The sequence below is a fragment of the Hordeum vulgare genome, chromosome 2H (assembly GCF_904849725.1).
Source record: "Hordeum vulgare subsp. vulgare chromosome 2H, MorexV3_pseudomolecules_assembly, whole genome shotgun sequence".
Classification (NCBI taxonomy): Eukaryota; Viridiplantae; Streptophyta; class Magnoliopsida; order Poales; family Poaceae; genus Hordeum; species Hordeum vulgare.
Genome location: NC_058519.1, coordinates 202,937,991 through 202,964,932, shown reverse-complemented (window position 1 = coordinate 202,964,932; position 26,942 = coordinate 202,937,991). Strand labels below are relative to the sequence as shown.

General features: G+C 45.9%; 1 protein-coding gene across 2 annotated transcripts; it reads left to right on the top strand.

The window, feature by feature from the left end:
- The first annotated feature begins 1,695 nt into the window (after positions 1-1,695).
- Positions 1,696-3,389, top strand: LOC123429922. Of its 2 annotated transcripts, none has more exons than XM_045113892.1 (3): positions 1,696-2,183; positions 2,903-2,971; positions 3,049-3,389. In XM_045113892.1, exons 1-3 carry the CDS (start codon positions 1,737-1,739, stop codon positions 3,286-3,288), a joined length of 756 nt encoding a protein of 251 aa, XP_044969827.1. In that variant the 5' UTR covers positions 1,696-1,736; the 3' UTR covers positions 3,289-3,389. The 2 variants fall into 2 exon arrangements, 1 of the variants encoding a protein (XP_044969827.1); XR_006622780.1 differs by having other exon boundaries at positions 1,696-2,211.
- The last annotated feature ends 23,553 nt before the right edge of the window (positions 3,390-26,942 follow it).

Below are 26,942 nucleotides of genomic sequence, written 5' to 3'. Positions count from 1 at the left end.
GGTGGAGAGGGGGATGAAGCCAGCAATTAATCATGGATGCCAAACGGAGGGCAAGGTTGGGAGGCGACATCCTCACGGTGAAGAGGATCGGGATGAGCGAGGGATCGAGCCGCCAACAGGGAGGAAGAACGCGGCCAGGGAGGGGTCGCTCCGTCGTCTTGGATCCCTTTGTCGCTTTATTGGAACGACATCGCAGATGGGCCGTGCTCGGCCCAATCAACCAGAGGAGTCCAAAAATGCCACCGGAGTAGCTGCCCCGCGGACAGCAAGCCGGGTTGTGGCCAGTTTGCACGAAAGCAGTCCCACGTGCATCCAACAGACACAAACACCCAGATCAGCAAAACGGCCAAAAATTCAATTCGTTGAGAGGGCAGGGATTAGGATCAGTTTTACTGTCCTTAATATGTGTTTGCATGCTTACATATTATCTTGTGTGTATCTTTCAGTTGCTCTACGACGTGCTCACTCTTGGTGATGCGGAAGTACTACTCACGGTACTCGTCCTGCGATAAATATTATTGTTGTTACTGTTATTATTGTTGTTGTCCTAAATAATGCATGCCTTTAAATTTCTCCACAAACTGCTACTCCCTCGTCTCAAAATAAAAGATTTTTCGGGCATTATGACAGCGTATTCAAAAGGCAATAATTTTAAAGCCAGTCGCCACCAAATACTACATTCCAAAGGCTATTTCTTGCTACTCGTTGATACAGACACAAACTACTCCCTCCGTCTCAAAATTTTTATCTTAGCTTTATCTAGAAATAAATATATCTAAATACTAAAACTTTACTGGATACATTCGTATCTAAACAAATCTAAAACAAAAAATTTAAGATGGAGGGAGTATTATATATACAACTAAACAAGGAGTTACCTATTTCCTTGCCTGTACGCTTTTCCAAGTTAAGGCTATCAATTTGTTCACTCAAATGGTGGAAGAAAATGTACAACGTTATGTGTGTGGAGAGATCGGAGGTATAACGAATATTTAAGGACCGGAGCGGAGGAAGGCTCACGAATAAACATGGGTCACATGCAGATGCACCTCATTGTTCTCCACTTGTCAAGCAAGTATTATTCCAATTTTAGGTTATTTTATTAAAAGGTGGTACACGGGTGTCAAACAAATTTTCTATATTAAAACATATGTCAGCATACAAAAGTGTAAACTCATAAAACAGAAAATAAAATCACCTATGTGTCTTATAATGGAGGAAGTGCCATTTTACGCACTCATGGATGTTGTGCGGTTGGGTAAATGTAACACCGCTAGAGTGGTTCTTTTCTTTCACCCATGGTTGAGCCGTCATGTTTTAGAACTCCTCAGTTAATTAATGAATGAAAATAATAAATCTTCTACTTTGTTTTGGAAAAGAAAACATTAGTCCATCTAATTTCGTTGTACGCGTTAAAAATTGCAAGTGATCATCAATATGGCAACCTAATATTTATAAACAAAATATAGTAGGAAAATATACCTATCTAAATAAACTGATAACAAAGTACGCTTACAATTACTTAATTATTTCCTTCGTTTTATCTCTTCCTATCATAATAATAAAGCGAGTACGGTTTTTGTCGTCCGTCTTGGCTTTTTTGCGTAAAAGTCCCTCCGTTTTCGAGCATTCAACCCGTAGTCCCTGATTAAGTTAAAAAACGTTTCACTTTTACGTAGCGCCCCCAGGCTTATCAATTCCCGTCCTCAACCGCAGGGCTGACGGGAGAGGAGGCGATGGAGCTCGGGGCGGGGCCTTGTCGCCGACGACGCCAGGCCGAGGGGCGGTGTGCGGGACCGAGGAGGCAGGGTCGAGGAGGTATGGCGCGTGGACGTAGGAGGATAAGGAGGCGGGGTGGACGAGGCGGTGTGCGGGCGCAGGAGGATGCTCCGCAGCGAGGATCCCGTTCCCGTCGCGTCCCCCGTCCCGGTCGCCGAGCCCCTGCGTACGAACTGCGGCCTCCTGTTCAACGTCGGCCGCGGGCTGGAGCTGCTGCTGACCTCCGAGCCTTCCGAGAAGGCGATGCACTCCTTCTCGCCGCGCGACCCGCGCTGGATGGACCACCACGTCGGGTACCCGGACTGGCTCGCCGACGTGAGGATGGAGGTCAGGCACGCGCTCCGCTCCCCCTCCTCCAGCTCCACATTTGGCGACGTAGGGAACCTCTCGTCTCGTCTCTGAAGGTAGAGTGGCCATAGGAGCACCGACGTGGTGAGCTTCCCCTTTCCCCCATCTACACCCAGATCTGAAGATCAACTACAGTTTGTACGCCCCCATCTACACCCAGATCTGAAGATCAACTATAGTTTATACGTCTTGGTTATACTCTATTTCAGTTTGTACACATATCGTTTTGGTTAAACTCCTGTCTTAGATGCCATAGCTGAAACTAGAGCAAACTGTGTTTGTGCATCAAGTTTTGGTTCAGTTTTGGATGACTGAAACTAGGTAGAGCATACTCCATTGTAAAATTAGACACTAAAAATGGTGCACAGAGATGTTAATCTATTTAACCGCTTTAGAGCATACTCCATTGTAAAATTAGACACTAAAAATGGTGCACAGAGATGTTAATCTATTTAACCGCTTTCTCAGATCAGTTTAACACAATACTATTTGGATGTGTTTTCGTAATAGTGGTTATATACTCTTTATAAATTTATTCATCAATATGATTTCTCAATTTTCTGTGTCGTACATTTTATGTATCTTTACTCATCAAAAAACAAATACGAGCAAGACAGTTACAGAAAAATTACTTGCAAGCATATTGTGATTTACTTCTTTACAGGGTACTTATTTTTTCTTTACAGAGTATTCTATTATATCTGTATAATCTCCTTTGTTGGTCTCATGCTGACCATGTGAGAATATGTGGAACTCTTTTTTGTCTGTCCTGAAGGTTGTTGACTGCATAATCTGTGGTGATCCAGACTCTATTGGTTCACACTCATTGAGTTCGTTTGTGAAGGTATTATATCTTCACATGGTACATTTACGTTTTTTAGTAGTTAATTGATGGTTTGATACATGATACATTTCATGTAGAGGGTGCTAGAGCTGCACTTAACTTGCGAACATCATCGCCTTGTTCTTCTTGACAACGTAAGGACCACCAACTTCCATCTGAGAGCGAGACCGGTCGAGCGCTTGCACGCCTCAAGTTTTGTTTTTGGCATGATAACAAGGGTTGCTGCTAGACAAGGAAGATCCATATGGTTGACTTGCGCCACTGTAAGAAAGGAAAGGTTTTGTTTTTCGCCTACCATATCGATCCGCCCCATCTAAGACATCGACATGGTTGTTGGACTGTTGATTGCCATTTGTTCCTCCCGGTGAGATGACTTGCATTGCATACCCTTGACAGACATGGTCGGATTGTTTATCACCATCCTCAGTTCCAGTGAGATGAGTAGAATTCTTCAGTCAGCCAGCCGTGTGCAGTCATGGTTGAATTGTTTCTCCGGCGCCTACTGTTTTGGTTTTGGTGTTAAGTTGGGCAGAACTTGAATTGCAATTAGTAGTTGGGTTAACCACATCGCTAGCTATGTGAAATGGGTAGGTATGTTGTCAACCGAGTGGTTAGGCTCCATCTATAATTAGTTAGCTCGGGGAGGGCGCGGATGAGGCGGGCAGCGATTTCGCTGCCGGTCTTACTGTTCCGACGAGAGGGTTCGGGGAGGAGCGAGCGGAAGAGGAGTATTCGGATTGGGCTGATGGGTTGGTGGAACGGTGGATCTGATGAGTAGAAGACGGTTGTTGTTGCCGTGTGTCTTCTTAGACTGACCGGTTCATATGTGGTTCTCTTGAATGCTTCACTTTGGTTCGTGAGCATAGCAGCGATCTGGTAGTGGAGTGAGTCCTCTAGCTTGTTTGATATATGTGATAGAGACGGGATACTTTAACTTCTGATGAGCAGCGCAAGATTAAATCCACAACTGATGATGAAACATGAAATTCAATCTGAAACAGCCTTACAAGAGCACGCACATAGTTCCTGCTGGTTATGCTGAGTGACCGGTGATGAGCTCAAATGACCATGCCTAGCTTCAGAATTGTTCATCATCCCTCCTGTCCTTTTTTTCCAAAACCTGTTTAGCAGATTTTTAGCGTCAATTTTCAGATGGAGTGTTAATTCTGTTTTCAATGATTCCCATCCACTTGTGACCTCTCTCCTTCATGACACCCGTACAAACACCAAGTGACACATAAGTTATTTTAATAATAGATAAGAGAGCTACAGCCGGACCCCTATTTCATCCCTAAACGCCCGAACGTTTGTCCGATGCAGAAGCTAATCACAAACTTTATTTATTGCTCAATAATACTTTTTATACATAAAACAAGTTGTGTCTTTTTTATACATGAAACAAGTTGTGTTTTTTTTGCCCGGTGCAACGCACGGGCATTTGTACTAGTATAATATAAAATGTCGTAAGAAGAGGTTCTGGATTCCTTGCTGCGGTTAACTGTCTAGGTTAGCTTTTTGCTCTCGTGGGATGGGGCTCAGGCGTATGGAGGGCGGTGCTTCATCTCCGAGTCTCTTTTTTTGGATAAGAAGGCTAAGACCCCCGGCCTCTGCATCAATCGATGCATACAACCATCTTTATTACTTATTCAACAAAGGTCTGACAAGAACATACATCAAGCCAGCTGAAGCCCCCACTCACACCTACAGAAGGCGATAATGTGGAGTGCTCTCACTCCTCATATCTAAAACCGGTGTCGTCGCCAATCCATCCATATAACGTATCGAAACTAACAGCCGGTGCAACAAAACTAAAGCGTACACCACATGCACACGTTTTAGAAGCCGCCATCATCATCGAACCGCTGACCCATCTTCAGGATAGAAATCCGCATCATCCATGCCAGTCTGGCAATCCTTCGACGCCACCACGGCGCCCAACGATGCCACCTTCCTGCACTCATCCATCCAAACGCGAAGACTCTGTAAGATCTGTCATGCGTAGCACGTGCCGAACAGGCGTGAAAAAGCGTATTACCTGTCGGCCAGGCATGACCTGACATCACCACCGAAGCTCCGTACAGGACGAAGACGCTCCACCTCCTGCCTTTATCTTCCAGCGCTGCTCCACAAATGATGCTCCCTAGAGAGGAATGACACCGCAATGCCGCCATCGTCCGATCTGGAAAACCAGATCCTAGGGTTTCCCCTGGAGCAGCACGAGTGGATCGACCTCCCTGCGCTCCTTCATCCAGACGCGAAGACTCTGTAAGATCTGTCGTGCGTAGCACCTGCCGAACAGGCATGATAAAGCGTAGCACCTGTCGGCCAGGCATGACCTGACATCACCACCGAGCCTCCATGCAAGATGAAGACGCTCCACCTCCTGCCTCTGTCTTTCCAGCTCCGCTCCACAAACGATGCTCCCTGGAGAGGAACAACACTGCAATGCCGCCATTGTCCTATCTGGAAAACCAGATCCTAGGGTTTCCCCTCGAGCAGCACGAGTGGATCGACAATAGTTACAGGACGAAGCCTTCATCAAGTTAACGACGCAGAACCCCGCCATGGTCCACCGTCGGCTCGGTTTTCATCGGCAACTATGTCCCCCCGACTCGCAGCCAGTACCCCGGCGGAGGGAACGCCGCCACCACTCGGATCCGGGTTAGCCGTCGCCACCGCCAATACCGGATCCGGGCTGAACGCCGATGCTGCCATCCGCCGGCGCCCCGCATCGCCCCTCTGGCAGCTCCCCATCTCCAGCCCGATCCAGATCGAGGACGAGGGGATCCACCACCACCGGCCAGCCCCGCCACCACAGCTCTGCCCAGCACATGGCCTGAGCTCAGCCGCCGCCGAAACAGCGCCGGAGAGCCACCACGCCACGACGCCCGAAGCTAACGCCGCATCCCACCATGGTCACCCTGTCCCGCACCAGAGCAGCCGCGTGAGGAGCCGATGAGTGCTCCGCCGCCGCCGGCGGCGGCAAGGAAGGGGAGCGCTCCTGGCGGCGGCGGCGCAGACGCCCTCCCCGTCGCAGGCGGGGAGACGAATATCTCCGAGTCTCTTTTTGGGCTCCAATCTTTCTTTAACTCCGGTGTACATTTCTGAAGTCTTCATAATGCGGTTAGTTAGGTTTTTTCGTTGTATATGGCGAATTTTATATAAGACACTTCAGATCGATTCAAAGGTTTAGTAGTGATGACTGCAGCTCTGGGTCGTTGGAACTTATAAGCACACATATGGAGACTTTCCAGTTATCCTTGATAGAGGCCAGCCTGTGTAGGAAGATGCGTCAATAGCTCATTTCGACGACGATAGTGATTGTTTGGTGCTCCACGTCAATGGAAAAAAATAGCTAGTCGCTACAGTAGATGTGAAGCAAGCATCTTCTTGCCAAGGGAACACGTACGACCTCCTCTCTGATCTTTCTCGTTTTCCTTGCTGAAGAAGAGTCACACGTCAAATCTCAATGAGGATCATGGTAGGTCACAGTAAGAACAAATACAATAAAGTACAGTTAGTAGGCTGTAAGGATTAAAATACTATATTTTTGTTGAGTTGGATGAGAGAGAAGGGAAGCGAGCTCTTCATGAAGAGCTAGCTCTAGCACGTGCTCCTATGTGCTTTGTGAGAATGAAAGGTGAATCATATATGATAAAAGTAGTACTCTTTTATAGCTAACTACTCCCTCTATCCACGAATAAGTGTATATTTAGCTTTAACATTTGTCCATAAAAAAGTGTACATCTATCTTCTCAATGCACTATAAAGTAGAGAAAAAATTATTCTCTCTCATCACACGGTAATCAAGACCAATAACATTTAACACATGGTCTCCTTACTTTCTACATGCGCTTAGCTCATTGGGTGTGGAGTAATTAAAGATGAGAGAGATGATAGCTTGCATCTTTTCAATTCAGTTTTTTTACTTCACTCTATAATTTGTCTTAAAATTTCTATATGCACACTTATTCACGGATGGAGAAAGTATTATACAAGGTAACTATAAGATGGGCTATAAGATGACTTATAGCCAGTAGTTGGCTATACTATTAACCATGCTCTAAGAGCAAGTACAATAGTATAGCCAGCTGCTGGCTATAAGCCATTGCCATGTCATCTGTAGCCCATCTTATAACCAACATGTATAATAGTTCATTGCAAAAGTGTATTACTTCTTTATTATATGATCCATCTTTCATACTCACAAAATGCATAAAAGCACGTGCTAGAGCTGGCTCTTAGCTAAGAGTCCGCTTACCTTCTCTCTCCTCTTTTCTTTCCTCTAACTAAACAAAAATATATTAGTTTATTCCTTATAGGCAGCTGATTCAACTATATTGTACATGCTTTAACCTGCATATTTAACGTTGTACATACTAGGGGCAAACCAGGAATCCGTTCGAACTAATCTAGTTATTAATGCAAAGAGTCTGATAATCATGGAATTCGTTTTTCTTACAAAGGCTATATTTTATTGACTGAAATAGCACGTCATTCGTTTGGCTCTGGTCTTCTCTTTTATGAAATTAGAATGTCTTTCACAGAGCATACGGAAGGATCCCGCAAAGAAAAAAAAGAGCATATGGAAGGACTAGAATGGGTTACGAAAACAGCACAACATTTTTCTATGCTGGAAAGAGGCATTAAGAACGGTTGCACATCGTAGCTATGAATATTCTCGATGACAAATCACTTTCTTATTATTTCTTCCATTGCATGTTTCTATCAACGTAGGGAGCGTTGCCGATAGTGACAGACTAACTGATAAATTTGATATATTAATATTCCCACTGAACCTTTGAAAGTGTTGAAACTCAAGATCTTTCCTTTCGGCTAGATTAGGCGATATTGCCGTGCAGGCGACATGGCCTTGTTAAAAGTGTTGGTTCGAAACATGGTTGAACTCCTCAACATCCGCTCACACACCTAAAACGGCCCCTTCTTGAATGCTAAACCGGTCCCTTTTTGAATGCTTTGTCTAGTGGTATCGTATTTAGACCAACTCTAGAAGACCCTGCAAAAGACGTAAACCCGTAAAATTCCGGCGAGTATGCGGTTCGACCCATTTTTCCGGTCAGAACAGAGCCCGCATACTCGTCCGGCTCGTAAAACTTTTTTGCCGCGGCCCGCAAACCGCACGCCCCGATCACTATGGGCGTGTTTGATTCCCTGGGTAGCTTCACGCTGCATCGCATGAGGGATCCAGGATGAGCATGACCAGGTTGACTTGATGCAAAGATGAAAAGAGATGAGTGTTTGGTGAACATGCATGAGATGGCTGCACGAGATGGGGAACGAAGATCAAGCGGCAGCGCAGGGCGGCGGGATCCGGGCTCGACGGCTCCAGACGAAGGGATCTGGCGTGCGATGGCGCTCGCTGGCAGAATCCAGCGTATGGCCATGCGAGGCGGCAGGATCCGCCGATCCGGCGCGCAGCGACGGAGATTGGTCGGGGACGGCGGCGGCGACGCTTGGGAGAGGAGGGCGGCGGCGACGCTTGGGAGAGGACGACGGCGGCGATGCTTGGGAAAGGACGCACGAGAACGGCGGCGGCGACGCTTGACAGGGACGGCGGCGGCACCTGGTCTATGCGACTGCTTCGGACAAAATCAGAAGAAGAAAGAGGAACGAGCGAGCCTGCACGCGAGCTACGCTCGAAACGTGCGTTTCCGTGAGCCTGGCTGAGAGGCCTAATTTTGCATCCACCGGGCCAGGCTGGAAAGCCCATACAGTGTACCAAACAACTAAGTTTTGCATGATGGATACAAGCCACATGCAGTGCAAGGAACCAAACACCCCCTATATCTACGGTTCCGCGACGCGTTTGCGGGTCGAAACCCTATCCCCCGCCGTCGTCGAGCCACGCAATTCCCCACCCCCTTCTTCACATTTCTCGCCGTCGGTGACTACCTTCCGCCTCCAGCCGCCATGTGGGGCCGCATTTGGAGCTCCGGACGCAGCTTCGGCAGCAGATCCGGCGGCGGCAACGACCCCGAGCGCGAGAGGAGCGTCCGCTCCGACGCCGCGAGGAAGCGCGGGGCGAAGAGGTGGACCAACCGCGGCCTCTCGCCGCCGTCGAGCTTCCTCGTCGGGGAGATGGAGGAGTACGGCCGTCGGCATGGCCGCACGCCGTCCTCGGCCGCGGGCTCCTCCTCTTCTATGCCGGGAGCTCCTCCTCTTCCGGCGCGCGCCTTCTCTCTATGAAGAGGCAGTGGTCGGAGGAGCCGGAGGAGCCAAAGGGGTCGGAGGACGTCGAGGAGGAGCTCGTCCCCGTCAAGGAGGAGCCCGAGGAGCTCGGCCGCCGGGGAGTCGTCGGGCCGGAGGACTTCGTCGCCGACGTGGACGTGGTTGCGACCGCCATTGCCGATCGTAGCGTGCGCGAGGAGGCGGAGCGCCGGCGCCACGACGAGAAGATCGAAGACCTCGAGTGGCGGCAGGCGGTCGAGGCCAACCTCGCAGCCAAGGCGAAGGACGGCGAGTGGCGGCGCATCCGCGATGAGCAGAGGGCGATGTACATCATTCTCTGCAGCTCCGGCGAGGAGGATTGAGCTCCTCGGAGGCGTCGTCCATGGCCGCGAGCTTGCCGCCGTGAGATCCCCACCCCCTAGTACTAGTACTGATGTAGTATGTAGTATGAACTAGTGTTTGCAGTGCTTGATCATGTAAAATATATGTAGTATGAACTTCCCGCAAAACTATATTTTTAAATTATGCAGTTTCATCTACGGTTTTTGTTCTGCCGCGCATGTTTTCGACCCGCAAACGCGATCTTCGTGAAACCGCAAACGCTTTTTGCGGGTCGAGATTTCACGGGGTCTGCTAGAGTTGCTCTTACCTCTTAATTTAATCATGTGTGCATCACATGATGCATAGGTCAAGATTTTTTTTCCTCTGTTCAAAAGTTCATTATTTATGTAAAACCGGGGAGATTATCATGAGAGGCCGGTCCATTTTGTAGTTGGTTTCACTATATTTTAATATATAGTTGTGAATAACATATGATTATGTACACCAATTAATAAGGAGGCAAAGATGTTAACCTCTGCATTGATTTTGTTTTTCCGTAGCTCATTCAGTATTGTCACCGTCTCATTACTCCCTCCGTATTGACGTATCTGACACGGTCATTATCAGAATCCGTATAGAAACATATTTCCATGAAAGAAACACGAGTGCTTTCATTCTGTGTATTTCAATCACATTATGCTTTGAAAGAGACAAAGTGGTTGTAGTCTGTCAATTACTAAGGCACGGTCATTTTTCATTAATTTTCTGCTAGATGTTGTTCGTTTATCCGTTGCAGATATCCGTATCGTACTATTTATCATAGCAATGCTTGTGCACCCGTCTTGTTTAATACCTGACGGAAAGGACCATACCTTCGTCGCTATTGGGCGACCACCTGCAGCTAACACCTAAGATCCCGTTTGGATTAGCGTTTTCTTTCGTATAGGACCGGTTTAGAATATACGCCTCAGCGTCTCGTTTTGTTTCCGTACGAAATTTCAACTACGCCGGTAATTTACACCTGTACAATAAATATAAGGCCCTGCTTGGAATGGATGTATTTCAATACGAAGGTGTATAACTTACACCTGTAATTTACTGACCGCTGTGCAAATTCCAACCGGAAGTGAAACGACGGAGGCAGGTCTGTATTTTCTACAAGTGTATTTACAAGAGAAATGGTGACCCAAACAGAGCGTAAGTATAAAAATTTACACCCATACCAAGCAGGGCCTAACAGGGTCCATTTTTGAATTCGTACTCATTAAAGATTTCGATTTCTCTTTATAGATATCGATTAATTAATTAACAGCAGAGGTTTGGTAGCTCTTCATTAGCCAAATGGTGTTTGGCAGATGTTTAAGGAGCCTATAGTTTGAAATTTTGAATGGTTAGTCAAGAGATTTAAAATAAAGATAAAAAAAATTGTATGAAACTTGTAAAATTTATTTGTTTTCTTTATTTTAAAATGATGGTGTTTGGTAGCTCTTTTATATGATCATTTGTGGACTACCCAAAAAACCGGGTTTAAAAAAAAGTATGCCTACTTTAATTCATTTATTTTCTTTTTTCATAATATAAAACACATATAATTATATAATGTCTCTATTCGGAATAACTTGTCACTCAAATAAATGTATTTATCATTAAAATTTGTCTAGATATGTTCATTTCAGCTACAAGTAATTCTGGACGAAGGTTGTATATTTTTAGAGATTCATACACAATCTCTCTTTTGAACGAAACCACGAGAAATATTTTGAAACAAAGGAAATACTATACATCTTATTTATATATCGGTGAAAATATCCAAACTTTTTGCGTTTGATTATGTATTCAATATTTTAAAGGGCTACGACATGGAGCCTGGGTTCCAGATTGCATTTTCACTGAAGTCCCTATTATTTCTTTTGAAATGAACTATATATAAAAGAATAAGTTATAATTGTAACATCAATGCCATACAAGTGAAATTAAATATAGGCCTTATTTATTCTTTTGATGAAGAAAATAACGTAGAAGTTCAAAAATTGACCCCTCTAGCTGGCCACCGTTCGCCGGCTAGGGGTGGCATTTGCAAACTGCCTAGATGGCAGCTTTAGAGCATCTGCAGCAGAGTCCTTAAATCAGGGAATGGAAAATGCGATTTTCAGTTTGCAAAAACACACAGTTTTAGGATCGATTTAAGTTGCGCTCGAATAGACCGCTTAAACTTAAACTAACAAACTGAACATTCGCTTATATTTGTTTCCACATCTTCTTCTTTCTTTCGTATGTGTCTACGGCTAGCTAGCTCGCTTCTACAAAGCCGGCGGACAACGCTCGAAGAGGTTAAATACGAAGCCGTCGACGTTGAGGACGGCTCCCATCGTCATAGCTAGCTCCCGTCGGGGGCTAGCTAGCTAGCTCCAATTGATCCACGAGCTAGCTAGCTAACTAGCGTCATCGTGTTTTAATTGATCCGCAAGCTAGCTAGCTAGCTCCCGTCGTCATAACTGCCCATCTACCCATTGCCGACATTCCTATGAGCTCCTTCGGAGGCTCACGGTGCAGCTGTCGTAATATAAGCGTCGTGTTTCCGGTGAGATTCCGACGAGTTTTGTGGCGGGAGATCATCGGAGCCCGTGTGTGCACGGTGAAATTTTCCCTTGTCGCATAGTGTTGACCGGTTTACATGAGAACCTCTATTTAGCATTTAAATCTATAAATAAAAGGGTTGTGTGGTGTATTCTTAGGGGTTGAAAAAGTTTACGAGTTTGATCGCTTTTATAGGCTCTATTTAGGGTGCTTTGACACCGTGGAACTAAAAACGTTGATTTTTATGGGTTTGACCACTTTTAAGGGGTCTATTAGAGATGCTCCTAGTGTTCTTGGGATGATAGTTTTAGGATATCTTTGAGGGTGACCCGTAAATCACGCGCATCCATTGAGACAGTTCTATTTGAACCACGAAAGCCATCCAATATATACTGACTTTCTCACTTGTATCAATTCGAAGAATTGTCCGGATGCATTTTATTCCGTAAACCCGAGACAAACGTAGGAAGGATTTGCGGGTGCCCGGACAACACCTAAGCCCATGTCTGAACGTCCTGACCCACCTCAAGAGCTTCTCTCTCGCCCGCGTGCATTCCCATCTGGTGCAACGTGCCCGCTTTCAAAACTTTGTAGAGCGCGGTGATCCACATTGGAGAGGGCTCAGGGCGGATACGATGTCTTGCTGCCTCCGTTATTGAAGCGGTGTGCCGACTGACGGCACCGCCCACTGCATGCCCGGTAGAACATGCCTTCATTAAACATGTTTGAAAGCTGAGAAACCTACTTCGTCAACACATTCGTTCCCGAGCGAGCGACATTAAACACAGCGCCTGGTAAACAACTCCCGCTTGCCCGCTCTTTAAAGGAGCAGAGATACGGCGACACTGATACGGCGATACGGGATACGGCAATTTTTAAAAACAACAATTCGGCGATACGGCAAGCATATATAAATAATGATGAAATAACATGCAATAAAAATAATAAATGTATGAGATGATAACAAAATAACGGCTCACTGGTTGCCTAATTGCTTCCATACCTTATTGTTTCTCATTTAAAAATCTCACTATCATCAATGAATAATACGGTCAATCGGTCATAGACTGTCACAGTACAATTTAGACTATAATACCTATTAATATGACAACATAAAATTAACAAACCTTTTAAAATTAAAAATTTGAGATTGTCAAACGATAAACATATATAAAGAGCAACTTTGGATTGCACGAGTGAGCCAAATAATGGATTGCACAAGCAATATTCTTAACAAGCACTTTTATCCAACTATTACATTAGTACAGTTCACGCGCACTACCTATATGAACAGATCAACGATACATCAAGGCATGGGCAATACACAACTACGATACTTCGAGGATACGTGTATCGCCATTTCTTTTAAATTGAAAATGACGATACTTTGGGGATACCCGTATCGAAGGCGTATCTCAAATATCGTAGTATTGGCGAAGTACTGAATGGCGATACACAAATTTCTGAAGTATCGGTGCTTCGTTGATCCCATGTGGGCCAGCCCCGTCGCGTCATGGCCCCCGTCTGGGCTCCACGGAATCAGAGGAGCTCCCCTTCCCCTTTGGCTGAAGCCCCCTCTTTGCCAATGTGGGCGGGCTGTCGGACATGAAGAAGACAAAGAGATCCATCAGACTTGCCATAGACTAGTGTATGATATCCGTGTCGTGGAATGAAGCTCCACCCAACCTTACGTACACTTTGTTTTACTTTTTAAATTAAAATACGTCAAAATATAAACGTTTTTGTTCAAATTCATAAAGTGTTTGAAATGTATGCGGATAGCGTTGGATAACGGTCTCCGTATCCGTGTCTACGGACTGACATGTGTCCGCAGACATATGCTGAAAAAAATTGTGAATCGTCGTTGGGGAAGCCCTTAAAAAGCATGCTATTTTATTGATTTTTATGCAGTTTTCATTTAAAACTGCCAACATCAGATCTTGATCCTGTAGCGTGTGAAGGCGTCGCTCGATGCATGTTACTGGCCAACAGTCCCTAGGAAACATTGCAGTAAAAAGAAGTATTTTTATGAAATGTTTTCAATTAGTATTCTTACAAAATCAAATACAACCAAAATATTTAGACACGGTGTATTAATTTTTACCTTGTTTTTATTTTCTGGCATTAATAAAGTAATCAATCAATAAGAAAAATGGGACGCGTAGTATATCAGATGTGATGGTCAATTCATTACGTGCAATGATATTAATTAACAAATTAATATTTACTTCTATTGTTTTCTTCATTATCTTGGTCACGGTACATAATCTAAGATGATTTATACATCAAAATAAAAGGAATACTATTTTTCATAGTAGCTCGGAAACAGGATTTAGTATTATGTTGACTAGGGCGATGGAGGATCGCGATCATATCTATCACTTTCTTTCTTATTAAGATAGGATGCACTCGAAGGAAACTCTGCTTAATCGTATCCGTATTTGCCTGCTATTAATAGCAGAGTAGTAATGATTGTGGCGACAGAGACAACTAACCCTTTGTCGCAGTTATGAATAGCCACCAGTCCAGCCGTGTCCATTTTTTGGTAAGCTAGCTCACTCACCATTTTTAATGATGAACTGATTGATGGCAGTCGCTATACGTTGCGTACACTTGGGTTCAGTATGCGTTCTTGCTTTGACCATGGTAAGAGCTCTAGCAAACCCCGTATAATATATATTTTTTATTAAATAATCGTTAAAATATGGATCGGGATAAAAAATAATGTCAGAGCACAACCCGCAAACGCGTCCGGTCCGTAAAAAAATTTGTGGGACGCGGTAAAAGTTCGTCCTCAATCTTTAGATTCAAGGGGTCGGAGACCCACCCGAGCTCGCCCCTTATTCACAACGAAATTTGGCACGAGGAAATTTTCCGCGCCGTTCCCCCCTCCTCGGCAGTCGTTGCCCCGCCCACCGCGTGCTGTAGACCTTCTTTCTCACCATTCTTCACTGTCATGGAAGCCTTCCAACCGGCGGATCTCGTCAACGTGGAGGTCGCGCATGCGCAATCCCGTCCGGTGGATCTCGTCACCGGCCATGTCGCCCCCACTCCCGTTGTGGCCAACACGCCAGCCCGCAAGCGGCAAGGCAACGTTGTCGTGCAGGACGGCATTCCGGCTGACCCAGCCGAAAGGGAAGGCGCGTCGGGCGCCGTCGCCGCTGCGCGATCTGCCCGACCGCCGGCGGGAAAGATGAACAAGGTTTCGGGCATGAAGCGGAAGAAGGTTCCTATGAAGAAACCTCCGGCCACTCCATCCGCCCCGGCGAGACGTTCCCTGACGGTGCCTTCCTACGGTGCTGCTTCCACCGCAGGCTAGGTGTTCGATGAAAGGGCCGGAAGGTATGCATCTTCTCTCACTTATTTTTGCTACGATTATTCGCCCATCAAGATGTGCTTTCACTCGATATAGCCGTGGTTCGAACAATGCCGCTGCCGAGTTCGTGCACTTGTTGGCCACCAACGCAGTCGACATCGATCAAGCCCCGATCGGTGGTTTCGATTACAAGAAATTAGAGGGTGGCGTTGATGACCACGGTGGTGAATACGAGGTGGAGGAGATAGATGAGGGGACATATCAACAATCGCAAGGAAAAAAGCGTGAGATCAAAAAACTACACGATCTTGGAAGATCAAATGTTGATCAAGGCTTACAGTTCGGTGTCTACGGATCCTTGCACGGGTGTGTCTCAAACCACGAGGACGTATTGACAAAGAATTGAAGATCAATACTTCCATTTGATGACCAAGTATCCCAACAGGACAGCACGGACCTTTCGGTCACTCCAAGGTCGTTGGGATGTGATCAAACCGACTTGTAGCCTTTGGGCAGCTTGCTTGGAGCAAGTTCACAATGCTCCTCCTAGTGAAACCGTCGAATCCGACTATGTGAGTTGATTGCAATCAAATGATTCCATTGGTTTGCATAATGTACAATGGTTCCAGCAGTTTGACTTTGTTTCTATTGTGTGGGAAAAAAATTGCCCAACAACGGTACAAATACATGGATGCTTCTGAAGGCAAAATTTTTAAACTAGAGCATTGTTGGGAATTGCTCAAAAACTGCGACAAGTGGGCGTTGATTTACAGAGAATCTTGAAGAGGAGGATGCTTGCGTGTTATGGTGGCGATGGTTTATCCAATGGAATCGGAACCGATGATTTCTGTGTCGGAGTAGGGACAAGTGCCGGCGTAGGAACAAGTGCAAGCGATGGATTCGGGGGAGTCGATGGATTCGGGGGCGGCGATGAACTCGATGGTGCAGACTGAAGAATGACCAGGATGCATGAAGTCCTTTTGCATTTGTCTTTCAAACTATGCTCTCATTTCGCACGCAAACTATGTTTTATTGTTTAAATTCGAACTCAATTGCCGAAATCGCTGTTAAATTTCAACTATGTTTTATTGCGTGGTTTTTTGGTTTGTGGGTCGCTGCATTGGCACCCGAACAGACCCCGCATTGAAGATTCATTTAATAGTATCTTCTGCGAATATGCTTTTATACAGGTTCATTTTGGAGAGTCTGTCTCTGTCCACACTCGGACCGGCCCGCAAAATCCATTTTTCACAAACTGTAAACAACTTTGACGGATCGACATCATACGAAGTCTGCTAGAGATGCTCTAATATGCGAGTCGTTACGCAAAAATTAATGACTCGGGGATTTTTTTTCGAAAAGGAGGCATCGCCCCGGCCTCTGCATCGAGTGATGCATGCAGCCATTTTATTAAAAAGGAAACAGTCTGAAGAAGTACAGAATAGTCTCAAGCAGCTGAAAAAAGAAAAAGGCTTTACAAGGCGACCAGAACGCCAATCTCAGAGATAGCAATAGGCCTAGATACCTATCAACCTATCCTATCAGTATGCCGCCATCCATATCGGTTGAAGATACCCTGAGCTACCATCTCCCATTGGGCACACCCAGTAACCAAAGGCTCCCTCGTTTCCACAGGAGTGACTAAGGACCACATGCGGATCAAGGCGGTAGCCCTGAAGATGACCTGTAAAAAGTTAATATAGTGTTGTCTGTTAAAAACAAGATCGTTTCTGCAGTTCCATATAGCCCACAAAAGAGCACAGATCCCAACCCGAATTAGCTTGTTGTACTGAACATTAACCCCTTCCAACCACGTCCCAAATAACATGTTAATGCTAGTAGGTGGTGTAATATTAAAAGTAATATGAATGGAGCGCCATAAAAGTTTAGCCATAGGACAATCCAGAAAGAGGTGCTTAATCGTTTCATTCGTGTGGCAAAAGCTGCATCTTTGATTTCCTTTCCAGTTTCGCTTAGCCAAGTTATCCTTAGTTAAAACAACTTCTTTGTGAACAAACCACATGAAGATTTTTATCTTTAGGGGAACCTTGACCTTCCAAATATGCATTGATTTTGGAATAGGAGAAGTATCAATAATATGCTGATACATTGATTTCACTGAGAATGTACCATTGGGAGTCAACTTCCAACGAATATTATCGGTACAGTCAGAAAGTCTAATATCCATTAGTAGTCTGACTAAATGCAGCCACCTAACCCATCTATTGCCAACCAAGGCCCTACGAAACTGAATATTTAATGGTATCTCACTTAAAACTGCCGCAACGGACGCTTGTCTACGCTGTGCAATATTATAAAGCTGCGGATACTGGAGAGCCAAAGGCTCATCTCCTAACCAAGTATCCTCCCGGAATCTAGTGGTTTCACCATTGCCTATGATGAATCTAGTCCTGTTAAAGAAAGCAGTTTTTGTCCTCATGAGACCCTTCCAAAAAGGTGAATCACCCGGTCGCATAGTGACCTCAGCTAAAGTCTTTTGCTGTAGATACTTGTACCTCAGAATTTGTATCCACATGCCTTCTGACTCCACAGAGAGTCTAAATAGCCACTTTCTAAGCAGACACCTGTTCTTAACCTCTAAATTTTTAATCCCCAAACCTCCCTGATCCTTGGGTCGACAAATAATGTCCCATTTAGCCAGTCTATATTTGGTCTTAATTTCGTCACTTTGCGAGAAGAATCAAGATCGGTAAAAATCCAACCTTTTCCGTACCCCTACTGGTACTTCGAAAAAGGATAGGAGGAACATTGGCATACTTGTCAACACTGAGTTAACCAGTACCAATCGTCCACCGTAGGATAGTACCTTGCCCTTCCAGCAGCTTAGTTTTTTTTCAAAACGATCTTCGATACATTTCCACTCCTTAATGGTCAGCTTTCGGTGATGGATAGGGATCACTAAGTAAGTAAAAGGAAACTTACCCCCTTCGCACCCAAAGAGTTGATTATAAGTGAGTTGTTCTTCTTTTGCATTCCCAAAACAGAAGAGCTCACTTTTATGAAAGTTAATCTTCAGCCCAGATAGCTGTTCAAATAAACATAAAATGAGTTTCATGTTTCTGGCTTTCTTGAGATTGTGTTCCATGAAAAGGATCGTGTCATCCGCATATTATAGGATGGAGACACCCCCATCAACTAGATGGGGTACGAGTCCCTCTATCAAGTCCTTTTCAGAGGCTCTCCTGATCATCAATGCCAACATATCAGCGACAATGTTAAATAAAATAGGGGACATAGGGTCTCCTTGTCTAAGTCCATTAAGTGTCTGAAAGAAATGACCCACATCGTCATTTACTATAATACCGACACTGCCCTTTTTCATGAAACAATCTATCTGTTTTCGCCATATCTCTCCAAACCCTTTCGTACGCATAGTTTGTTGTAGAAAAGACCATTTGACTTTGTCATATGCCTTTTCAAAATCAACCTTAAATAAGACTCCATTGAGCTTCTTTGAGTGCAATTCATGGAGTGTCTCATGCAGAACAACAACCCCTTCAAGACTATTACGACCAGGCATAAAAGCTATCTGCGAAGATTGCACTATAGAATGTGCCATCTTAGTTAGCCTCTGAGTTCCCACCTTTGTGAAGATCTTGAAACTAACATTCAACAGACAGATGGGACGAAATTGTTCAATTCGCGAAGCACCCTCTTTCTTTGGTAGCAACGTTATCGTACCAAAATTGAGATGAAATAGTTGTAGTTGGCCAGAGAATAAATCGTGAAACATAGACATAAGATCACCCTTAATAATATGCCAACATTTCTTATAGAACTTAGCAGGGAACCCATCCGGCCGTGGAGCTTTACCGTTTTTCATATCCTCAATCGCCTGCAGCACCTCTTTCTCTAGAAACGGGGTGGATAAACATTCGTTATCGGCATGTCCGACTTGAGGAATATCCGCAACCTGGTTCTTGTCCATAGACACAAAACTATGATCTGGAGGACCAAACAACCGTTTGTAATAATTTGAGATATACAATTTTAGATTCTCATGACCTACTATTGTACCCTCATCTTGCTCTAGCTGTATAATTTTCTTTTTCCTATGCTTGCTCATCTTTATAAATCCCAGAGACATTCTTAGCCCCACCTCTCAGGAATTGTCTAAGATGGCGGATTTTATTTTGCCAGATATCTACACTAGACTTCCCCCCACCTCCTTGCTCCATTCCCTAGAAATCATATCCATAAACCCCTCACGCGTGAATCAACTTGGTTCAAAGGAAAAATCATCTCTTTTCCCTTTGTGAGTGGTATTGCCAGAATCTAAAAGAAGTGGAGTATGGTCAGATATAGCCCTCTGAAGTGCACACACCGTTACTAGAGGGAACTTCTGTTCCCATTCAACACTAGTAAGTACCCTGTCCAATTTTTCAAAAGTCTGGTTCTGAAGAGAATTGGCCCAAGTATATTTCCTACCTGAGAGTTCTATCTCCCGTAGGTTGAGGCTCTCTATAATTGTGTTGAACATAAAGGGCCATCTGCCATCGAAGTTGTCGTTGCTTTTCTCATCAGCTCTCCCGATGATATTAAAATCGCCACCTACCACCAATGGTAGAGTGTCATCGCAAATTCGAACTAAATCAGCAAGAAAGGCTGGCTTTTGCTCCACCTGGGTGGCACCATAAACCGCCACAAGAGCCCATTGAAACCCATCTCCCTTGGACCTAATCCAAAATTTGACTGAAAACTCCCCAAGTACCACTTCTCTTACTTGAAGGGTATTACAACGGACTCCAAGTAAGATCCCTCCGGATCTTCCTCTTGGAGGGAGACAATCCAAGTCAAATTCAACTCCTCCTGATAAGGAGTTTAGAAATCGCGACATGAAATTATCCCGCCCTGTCTCCATCAACGCAATGAAGTCAAGACTACGTTCTAACGTTGTCTCCGCAAGGAACCGAATTTTAGCCAAGTCTCTCAGACCTGTGCTATTCCAAAACATCCCTTTCATATTTCATCATAAAAAAAATTAGCAGTCTTGAACCTAGCACTCCTACGTACTGCAGAGACTGTATAAACCCTCCGCTTTGATTTTCGTTTTGTCTTTTCAGAAGCATATTTCTGGTCCATATAACCAGAAATATGTTTGCCCCCATCGCTGGAATGATCGTTAAGTTGTTGATTATCATCCAGTGCTACTTCATTCTCTGCTAGCTCATCAGGTGGAACTAAATTTTCACAAAGTAAATTCAGACCCCCCATATTAGATATCTCCGCATCATTCATTGGTTGTACTGCAGCTAAGTTTCTTATAAGATCCAAAGCCCTATCAACTTCTAAGTCCAGTAAGTCGTTAATAGATTTGGAGACATCCTTACTAGTGTTACCCAGTGTGACCCCCACAAAGCAAGAATTATCTATGATTTCTTGCGGCGAAAAATGAAGAATGGAGTGTTCTGTATTAATAGACATACATGTCGAATTCTGAACCTCCTTCATTTTAGCCGCCCTCATAGCTCGTCCAATCTGCAAGTCGTCCGCATCTGGCTGGGACTGTACCCGAAGACTAGTCCGTCTATCTGGACCCATCGGGTTCGTCACTCCTCCAAATGCTATGACCTCATCAACAGAAATAGATGTCCCCTCTGTAGTGGGAACATGCGCAGGAACAGACTCCATGCCCTCCTTGGGCAGTATTAGTGCCACAGCCGAGGGGACTGGTTCGGTCACTCCTACTGCCTTCGGCGTGAACGAGCTCATCGCCACGCCCATGCCCACCCGAGGTACCTCTCCCGAAACCCGCCCACTGCCAGGTGTGTCGCCTCCCCAACGAGCCAGCGAATCCTCTGCTGCTTCTGATGGTAAGACTCCATCTATCGCGAGTTGGCCAGCACGGTCTCGGTCTGTCTCGATGGCCCTTGGCCTAGCAAGCTGCACAGCAGCCCCGTTGCCCTCCACTGCACATCCATCAACAGTAGCAACATCCATCAGGCCAGACTCAATGCCGTCGATCCCGACAGTAATATCCGATGGTGGTGCACAATCGATGATACTAGCTGACTTGGCTTCCGCCAAAAACTCCTGCACAGAAACCGGCTGCAACACATCCTTAGACTGCACATAACCTTTGCTGCTCGTGGGGTTCTTCCCCAAGAATCACCTCGACCGAGACCCTCCGACAACTTTTGGCGGCGCAGAAGCTGGTTCAAAAGAACCGAACCGCATCTGTAGAGAGCTTGCAGACACCTGTTTTGCACCCGTTCCCGAGTTAGGCGAAGGCTGATGGTTTTGTGGTTGCGAATTCTGCTGAGAAGAGAAATTAGGTCCAGGAGCCTTTTCATGAACATCATCCTTGGAACCCCCAGCATCATCACCATCAGCCATGTGGGTATCCTTATCCATATCTGTGACATCAAACAGTTTAGGACTCTCTATCTCCAGCTGTATAGTATAGCGCATCCCCTCAAAAGTTCAACTGACCTCATCTGGAACTAGCTCAATGTCAAACACACTAACCAATATCCGCGCAACACCTTTGGCTCTCGTGAACCCCATGTCCACTTCCTCAGTTTTACCAATTAGTGAGCCCAAACTCCATGTAACCCGAAAATCATTAATAGCCCTGGACGGGGCACCTCCAAAGTGCACCCAAATATGTGGGGAGGCACGCCCTTAGGCTCCTCAGACTTCCAGGCGTCAAACTCAAGGACACAGCTTGTGCTAGCAACTCTGCACGTACCAAACTTAAGCAAGCGAGCTAGATCCTCCTTAGTAGGGAAAACAACCTTAAAAACGTTATCTGAGATCAAGATTGGTTCCCATCTGAAAGTTGCAGAAACGAGCTCCTTTAGCTGCTGTACCACCTGGTCCACAGTCAAACTCCCCCTAGTCACCTTCATTGTGCCCGTATACCCAACATCTGGTGCATGAAATGTTGACGTAACAGCCGGTGACTCAAAGAACATTAGTTCGTGGCTCGAAACACCATAAATAGTCACCACCGGCATAGGCCCAAGTGTAAGAGGACACTTAGCTGAACCATGTGTAGGCTTCAAACAAGACACACAAAGCTCGGCCTTACATTCAGAAACAAAGTGTCCGGTCTCACTGCATCGATAGCAAATCATCTTTTCTTTCTTACGTGCCCACTTGGAGGGTCTATCACCTCCGTCTCCCTTGACGATTGCGATGCTCGGATCAGCGAGAGTAGGATCCAACTTCTCCTTAACTGGTTCCTTCACAGTTGTCAAAGTAGTCTCCTCAACCTCTGTCGGCGACTCCTGAGGAGGCATAGGAGGCTTGGGCTTTCTTCCTCCCCCTCTGCCACCCCAATTCTGTCGGAATCCTCCTCTCTCCGGGTGAGTAGGCCCCGAGGATCCCGGCACAAACTTGCCCGGAGGTGCAGTAAAACCATTACCAGAAGCACCGTTATTTTGCCATGCATAATTGCGCCCCCCTCTAGAGGACGAAGAACCGCGATGTTGCCCATCTCCATACGCATTGACACCATCATCGCCCCACCGCCCACGCGGCTGTAGGCGATTAGCATGTGCATTGGCAGAATCACCCTCTTGCCCAACTACACCTGGCGGTCTCACCGCCTGCGCGGAGGCGCTGGTGGATCGCCCCACCTGAGCGGCTACAGGGGCCGCCGAGTTGCTGCCCACCCTGTTCCCCTGCGTCGATGGACGCGCAGGAGGTTGAGCAGGCTGCTGCTTATTGCCCCTGCCCGCCATAGCCTGTGACCAGTAGCCGGGAGGAGGTGGCACCCGAGCGGCTCTCCCAGAGCCCAACGTGGGGAAACCGCGATTAGGCCGATGAACCCTAGGTTCTGGCGGTCGGTCGCATGAAAAAACTACGTGAGGAGGATCAGCTGACGATCTACCCCCGCGATGGACTTCCTTACATGCGCCACCATCAATCGGTGAAGTCTGTGGCGCGGAGTCCTGGGCCATATACCCATCGGAATTGCTATCACACTTGGTTTGGCCGTTGACAGACAGAGACAGCTAGGCCAAATACCCAGTAGTCATCGGGCCCACTCCGCGGGATTCAACGCCCAAGCCCGCATCGGCAGAAACTGACTCCAGAAACGCCCTTCTGTGCACCATAGCAGGCGGTAACGGTGGCCCCGTCCGAGGCTTAACGTTCGTGATCAACGTAGTTACCGCACTGGACGACTTCCTATTCCTAACCACCGACCAAACGCCGGGCGAAAAATAATCAGAAAGTGTAACCGGAGGAAGGTTTACCTTTGGCAGAGGCCCGACCCAAGGATGAGGTCGCTGCTTAGGTAATGCGTTCCTGACGCCACGAACAAGCTTAACACAATGATGATAGCTCATCAGCTCCAGCCGTTCTGCAACATCTTGGATCATATGACCATCGTCTTGATCCTCAGTACTCCTATCCTCTTCTTCATCCGATTCCTGATTCGCAAGAACCCAAAAACGACCTCCAAGCTGTATAGAACGAGAAGTGAGATCAATACATACCTTATCCTTCTGACTGTCGATGTGTTGTTCACAGAACAAGTCACCAACAAAGCATTCAAACCCATCTATCTCCAAGCATTGTCAAATCTTCGGGCTTTCAGATTCTTGCAGATATCGACGTGCCAAGATGTCATTGTCTACATCCCTAATAGTAATCCAACGAGATACCTGATGTAGGTGCAGAGAACCTAATCGATGCACTCGGGAAGCAGTCGTGGTATCTTCGAAAGAGGCCGCCCATTTCAGATGCGTTGGCGACGAGGCGACGTCGGCTCCTTCCTTGTCGTCGCTCCCGATGAGAATGGATCGGCCGACTGGCAAATCTCGGCTCGTCCCCCCGATCTCGTCTACTGAACGAATGGCAAGAGGATTCAACTTCCCTTCGCCGTCGCCCGCGATGAGTCCACTTTGGCCGCCTGCCGACGGGAGATCATGGATCTTCCCCCCGATCTCCCCTCCATGGTCTCCGGCGAAACGGATGGCTGGAGGAAAGAGCCAATTCCCGTCGCCTTCCGTAGGAGACTCGTAGATCTCCTCTCCAGGCGCCCCGTCGCTCTCCCCCCATCTCCCTATTGAGCGCGCTGCAGAGGATCTGGCCGTTGCGAAGGCCGAGGCGGAACTCCTCCTCCAACGGCTCCTCCGGTAGGTCCCGCCCGGCGACGGCCCCCACCGTGCGGCGCAGCCACCCCGCCGCCTCGTTCCACCTGGCCGCGGCTTCCCCCGTCCTGCGCGAGGCGAGGTTAAGATGAATCTAAACTGAATCTGGTGACTCGGGGAAATAAACTAGACTAAAACTAAAATGTGACGTGACTCCTTGCTTTGACCAGTATGCGTTCTTGCTATATAACTAAGCTATACCACAATTTCTAGCTTCTTAGGAATTCGGAATAAACTAGTAATGTGATGATAGTCCATAACAACGTCATTGTTTTTCAAGAACACATAAAAAAATGAACCGAGGATTTGGGACACATAAGTGCGGGGACACGTGGATCATGTGCGGTCCATCTGCATCAAGATTGATGACACAGGGTCATGTATAAACAAAGTTGGATTTTATCTTTATGTGCAATCCATCTATATATCATGCCGATATACCAGTTGATGTGGAGTCAGATACCTGTTATGCAGGGTTCCTTATCATGCCGATGTACCAGTTGATGTGGAGTCAGATACCTGTTATGCAGGGTTTCTTATCATGCTGATATACCAGTTGATGTGGAGTCAGATACCTGCTATGCGGGGTTTTATAATAATGTAAAACGAACGAACACATACTTACAAAATGGATGAGCAGAGACAATTCATCTTGTCATCGTTCCGTTATTTTTCTTAGTTTCTCGTTGTTGTTATCTTCCTGTCGCCCTAAAAGGAACATCCACCTTCACGCATCATTTAAGTTGGGGAAAGAGAGGGATCATCATCTGTTTTTATAGTTTCAACCCATTCGAGGATACGACCACATGCGTCATTATATTTGGTGCAAAAAGGTACATATTCGACCAAGAGGAGTTCATTTTCTTGTGTACTCGTATCTGTTAACAATTATGCTTCGTCAAGTACAAACTTTTAATCCATCGTACAATTGGTGAAGTCATCTATATCTATACTTATACTAATTAAAAATTCTCAAGGAATTACCATGTTAATTAGAAAATTAGAGACGTTGATTTTGTGGGACCAAATTATTACGATGCAGAGTAACTCATGTAGTTCTCTCGGTTTGATTTTTTTTCTTCATCAAAATCATGTCTTTGCTGTACGTAATCTCTACTCTCTTTGTCTCTCTCTCTCTTTTCCCATGTACAAAAAATCACATCTCTTACACTTCTCCCATGTATAAAAAATCATATCACATTCAAACGAGATCAAGCAAACTGGGTGATTTTTTTTATCCTCAGACCACAATTTAATGGTTTGGCTTGAACAAATCACTACTAGAAAAAACCTTATAGGTAGGAGCCTATTAGTAGCGCTGGAATGTAGAAAGCGCTGCCGCTATTAAGCAGTAGCGCTGGACATCACTCAGTGCTACTGCTAATGTCCTCAGGTCTCATAATATGCGTTACTGATAAACAGGGAACCCCACAGTAGCTATAATAGCAGCGCCGTTCCTAAACCTGCGATACTGCTAAGTTCAATATCAGTAGCGCTGCGTAGTATCCAACACTACTGATAAAAGGGGCCCAACGATGTAACCGCAGTAGCTGTAGTAGCAGCGCAAGCTCGGTGAAAGCGCAACTGATAAGTACAATAGCAGTAGCACAGGTTTAGGAACCACCGCTATTGCTATGTTCAGTTAACACCCCCACCGCGGCCTCGAAATTTCCTAACTCCCCCACCCCCTCTCCTCGATCTCAAGCCGCCGCCGCCTCCCTCGCCGTCGTCGTCGTCATCGCCGCCGCCTCCCTCTCCTCCCTCGCCGTCGCCGTCGTCGCCGCCGCCGCCTCTCTCGTCGTCACCACCGCCCCTCCCCTCGTCACAGCCACCGCCTCCCTCGTTGTCGCCACCGCCCCCTCCCGCTCCAGTAAGCCCCCACAGTGGCCTTGACCTTGTTCACGGCCTCGTACCCACATAGATGGAGGCATCACAACCCTGCAAAAGGTCATTATAAAAGATACATTGTTAGATTTGTACGCATCTATGTATATTTTAGTAAAAGATCATGGAAATATATAGTACTATTTCCACCTTAACAGTGTTAATCTACTCTTAAAGGTTGGTAGTTATAATTAGAAAGTTCAATGCATGCTTTTTGGACAGTCTCATCTAAACTTGGGGAAAATAACCCTTGTCAGATGATCCTTGAACATCTAAAATTGTTGGTATTGTTCACCTAAAGGTTGATTATTTCAAGTACTTAGACTTAGTAAGAAACACCTCTTGCATAATTTAGGTTTAAAACATAAATCTTATTTTTCTAGACCCTAGAAGCTTAATAAGAGTTGAAGTTGGTGAGAAACCAAAAATTAAGGTCATGTTTTTTCTTACCTGGCATCTAGCAAATGTCATATTTGAAATGTAGTGCACATTATTATTCGAGTGTTGTCGGAATGTCGGAGTGGCCTATGTTTTGCCGGAATGTTGATTCATTTCCGTT

Bases quoted from the DNA above. Each gene is read 5' to 3' on its own strand.
- LOC123429922 (XM_045113892.1), top strand. From the start codon at position 1,737: ATGGAGCTCGGGGCGGGGCCTTGTCGCCGACGACGCCAGGCCGAGGGG. The intron at 2,184-2,902 runs GTAGAGTGGCCA...TCTGTCCTGAAG, and splicing joins CTCTCGTCTCGTCTCTGAAG to GTTGTTGACTGCATAATCTG. The intron at 2,972-3,048 runs GTATTATATCTT...CATTTCATGTAG, and splicing joins CATTGAGTTCGTTTGTGAAG to AGGGTGCTAGAGCTGCACTT.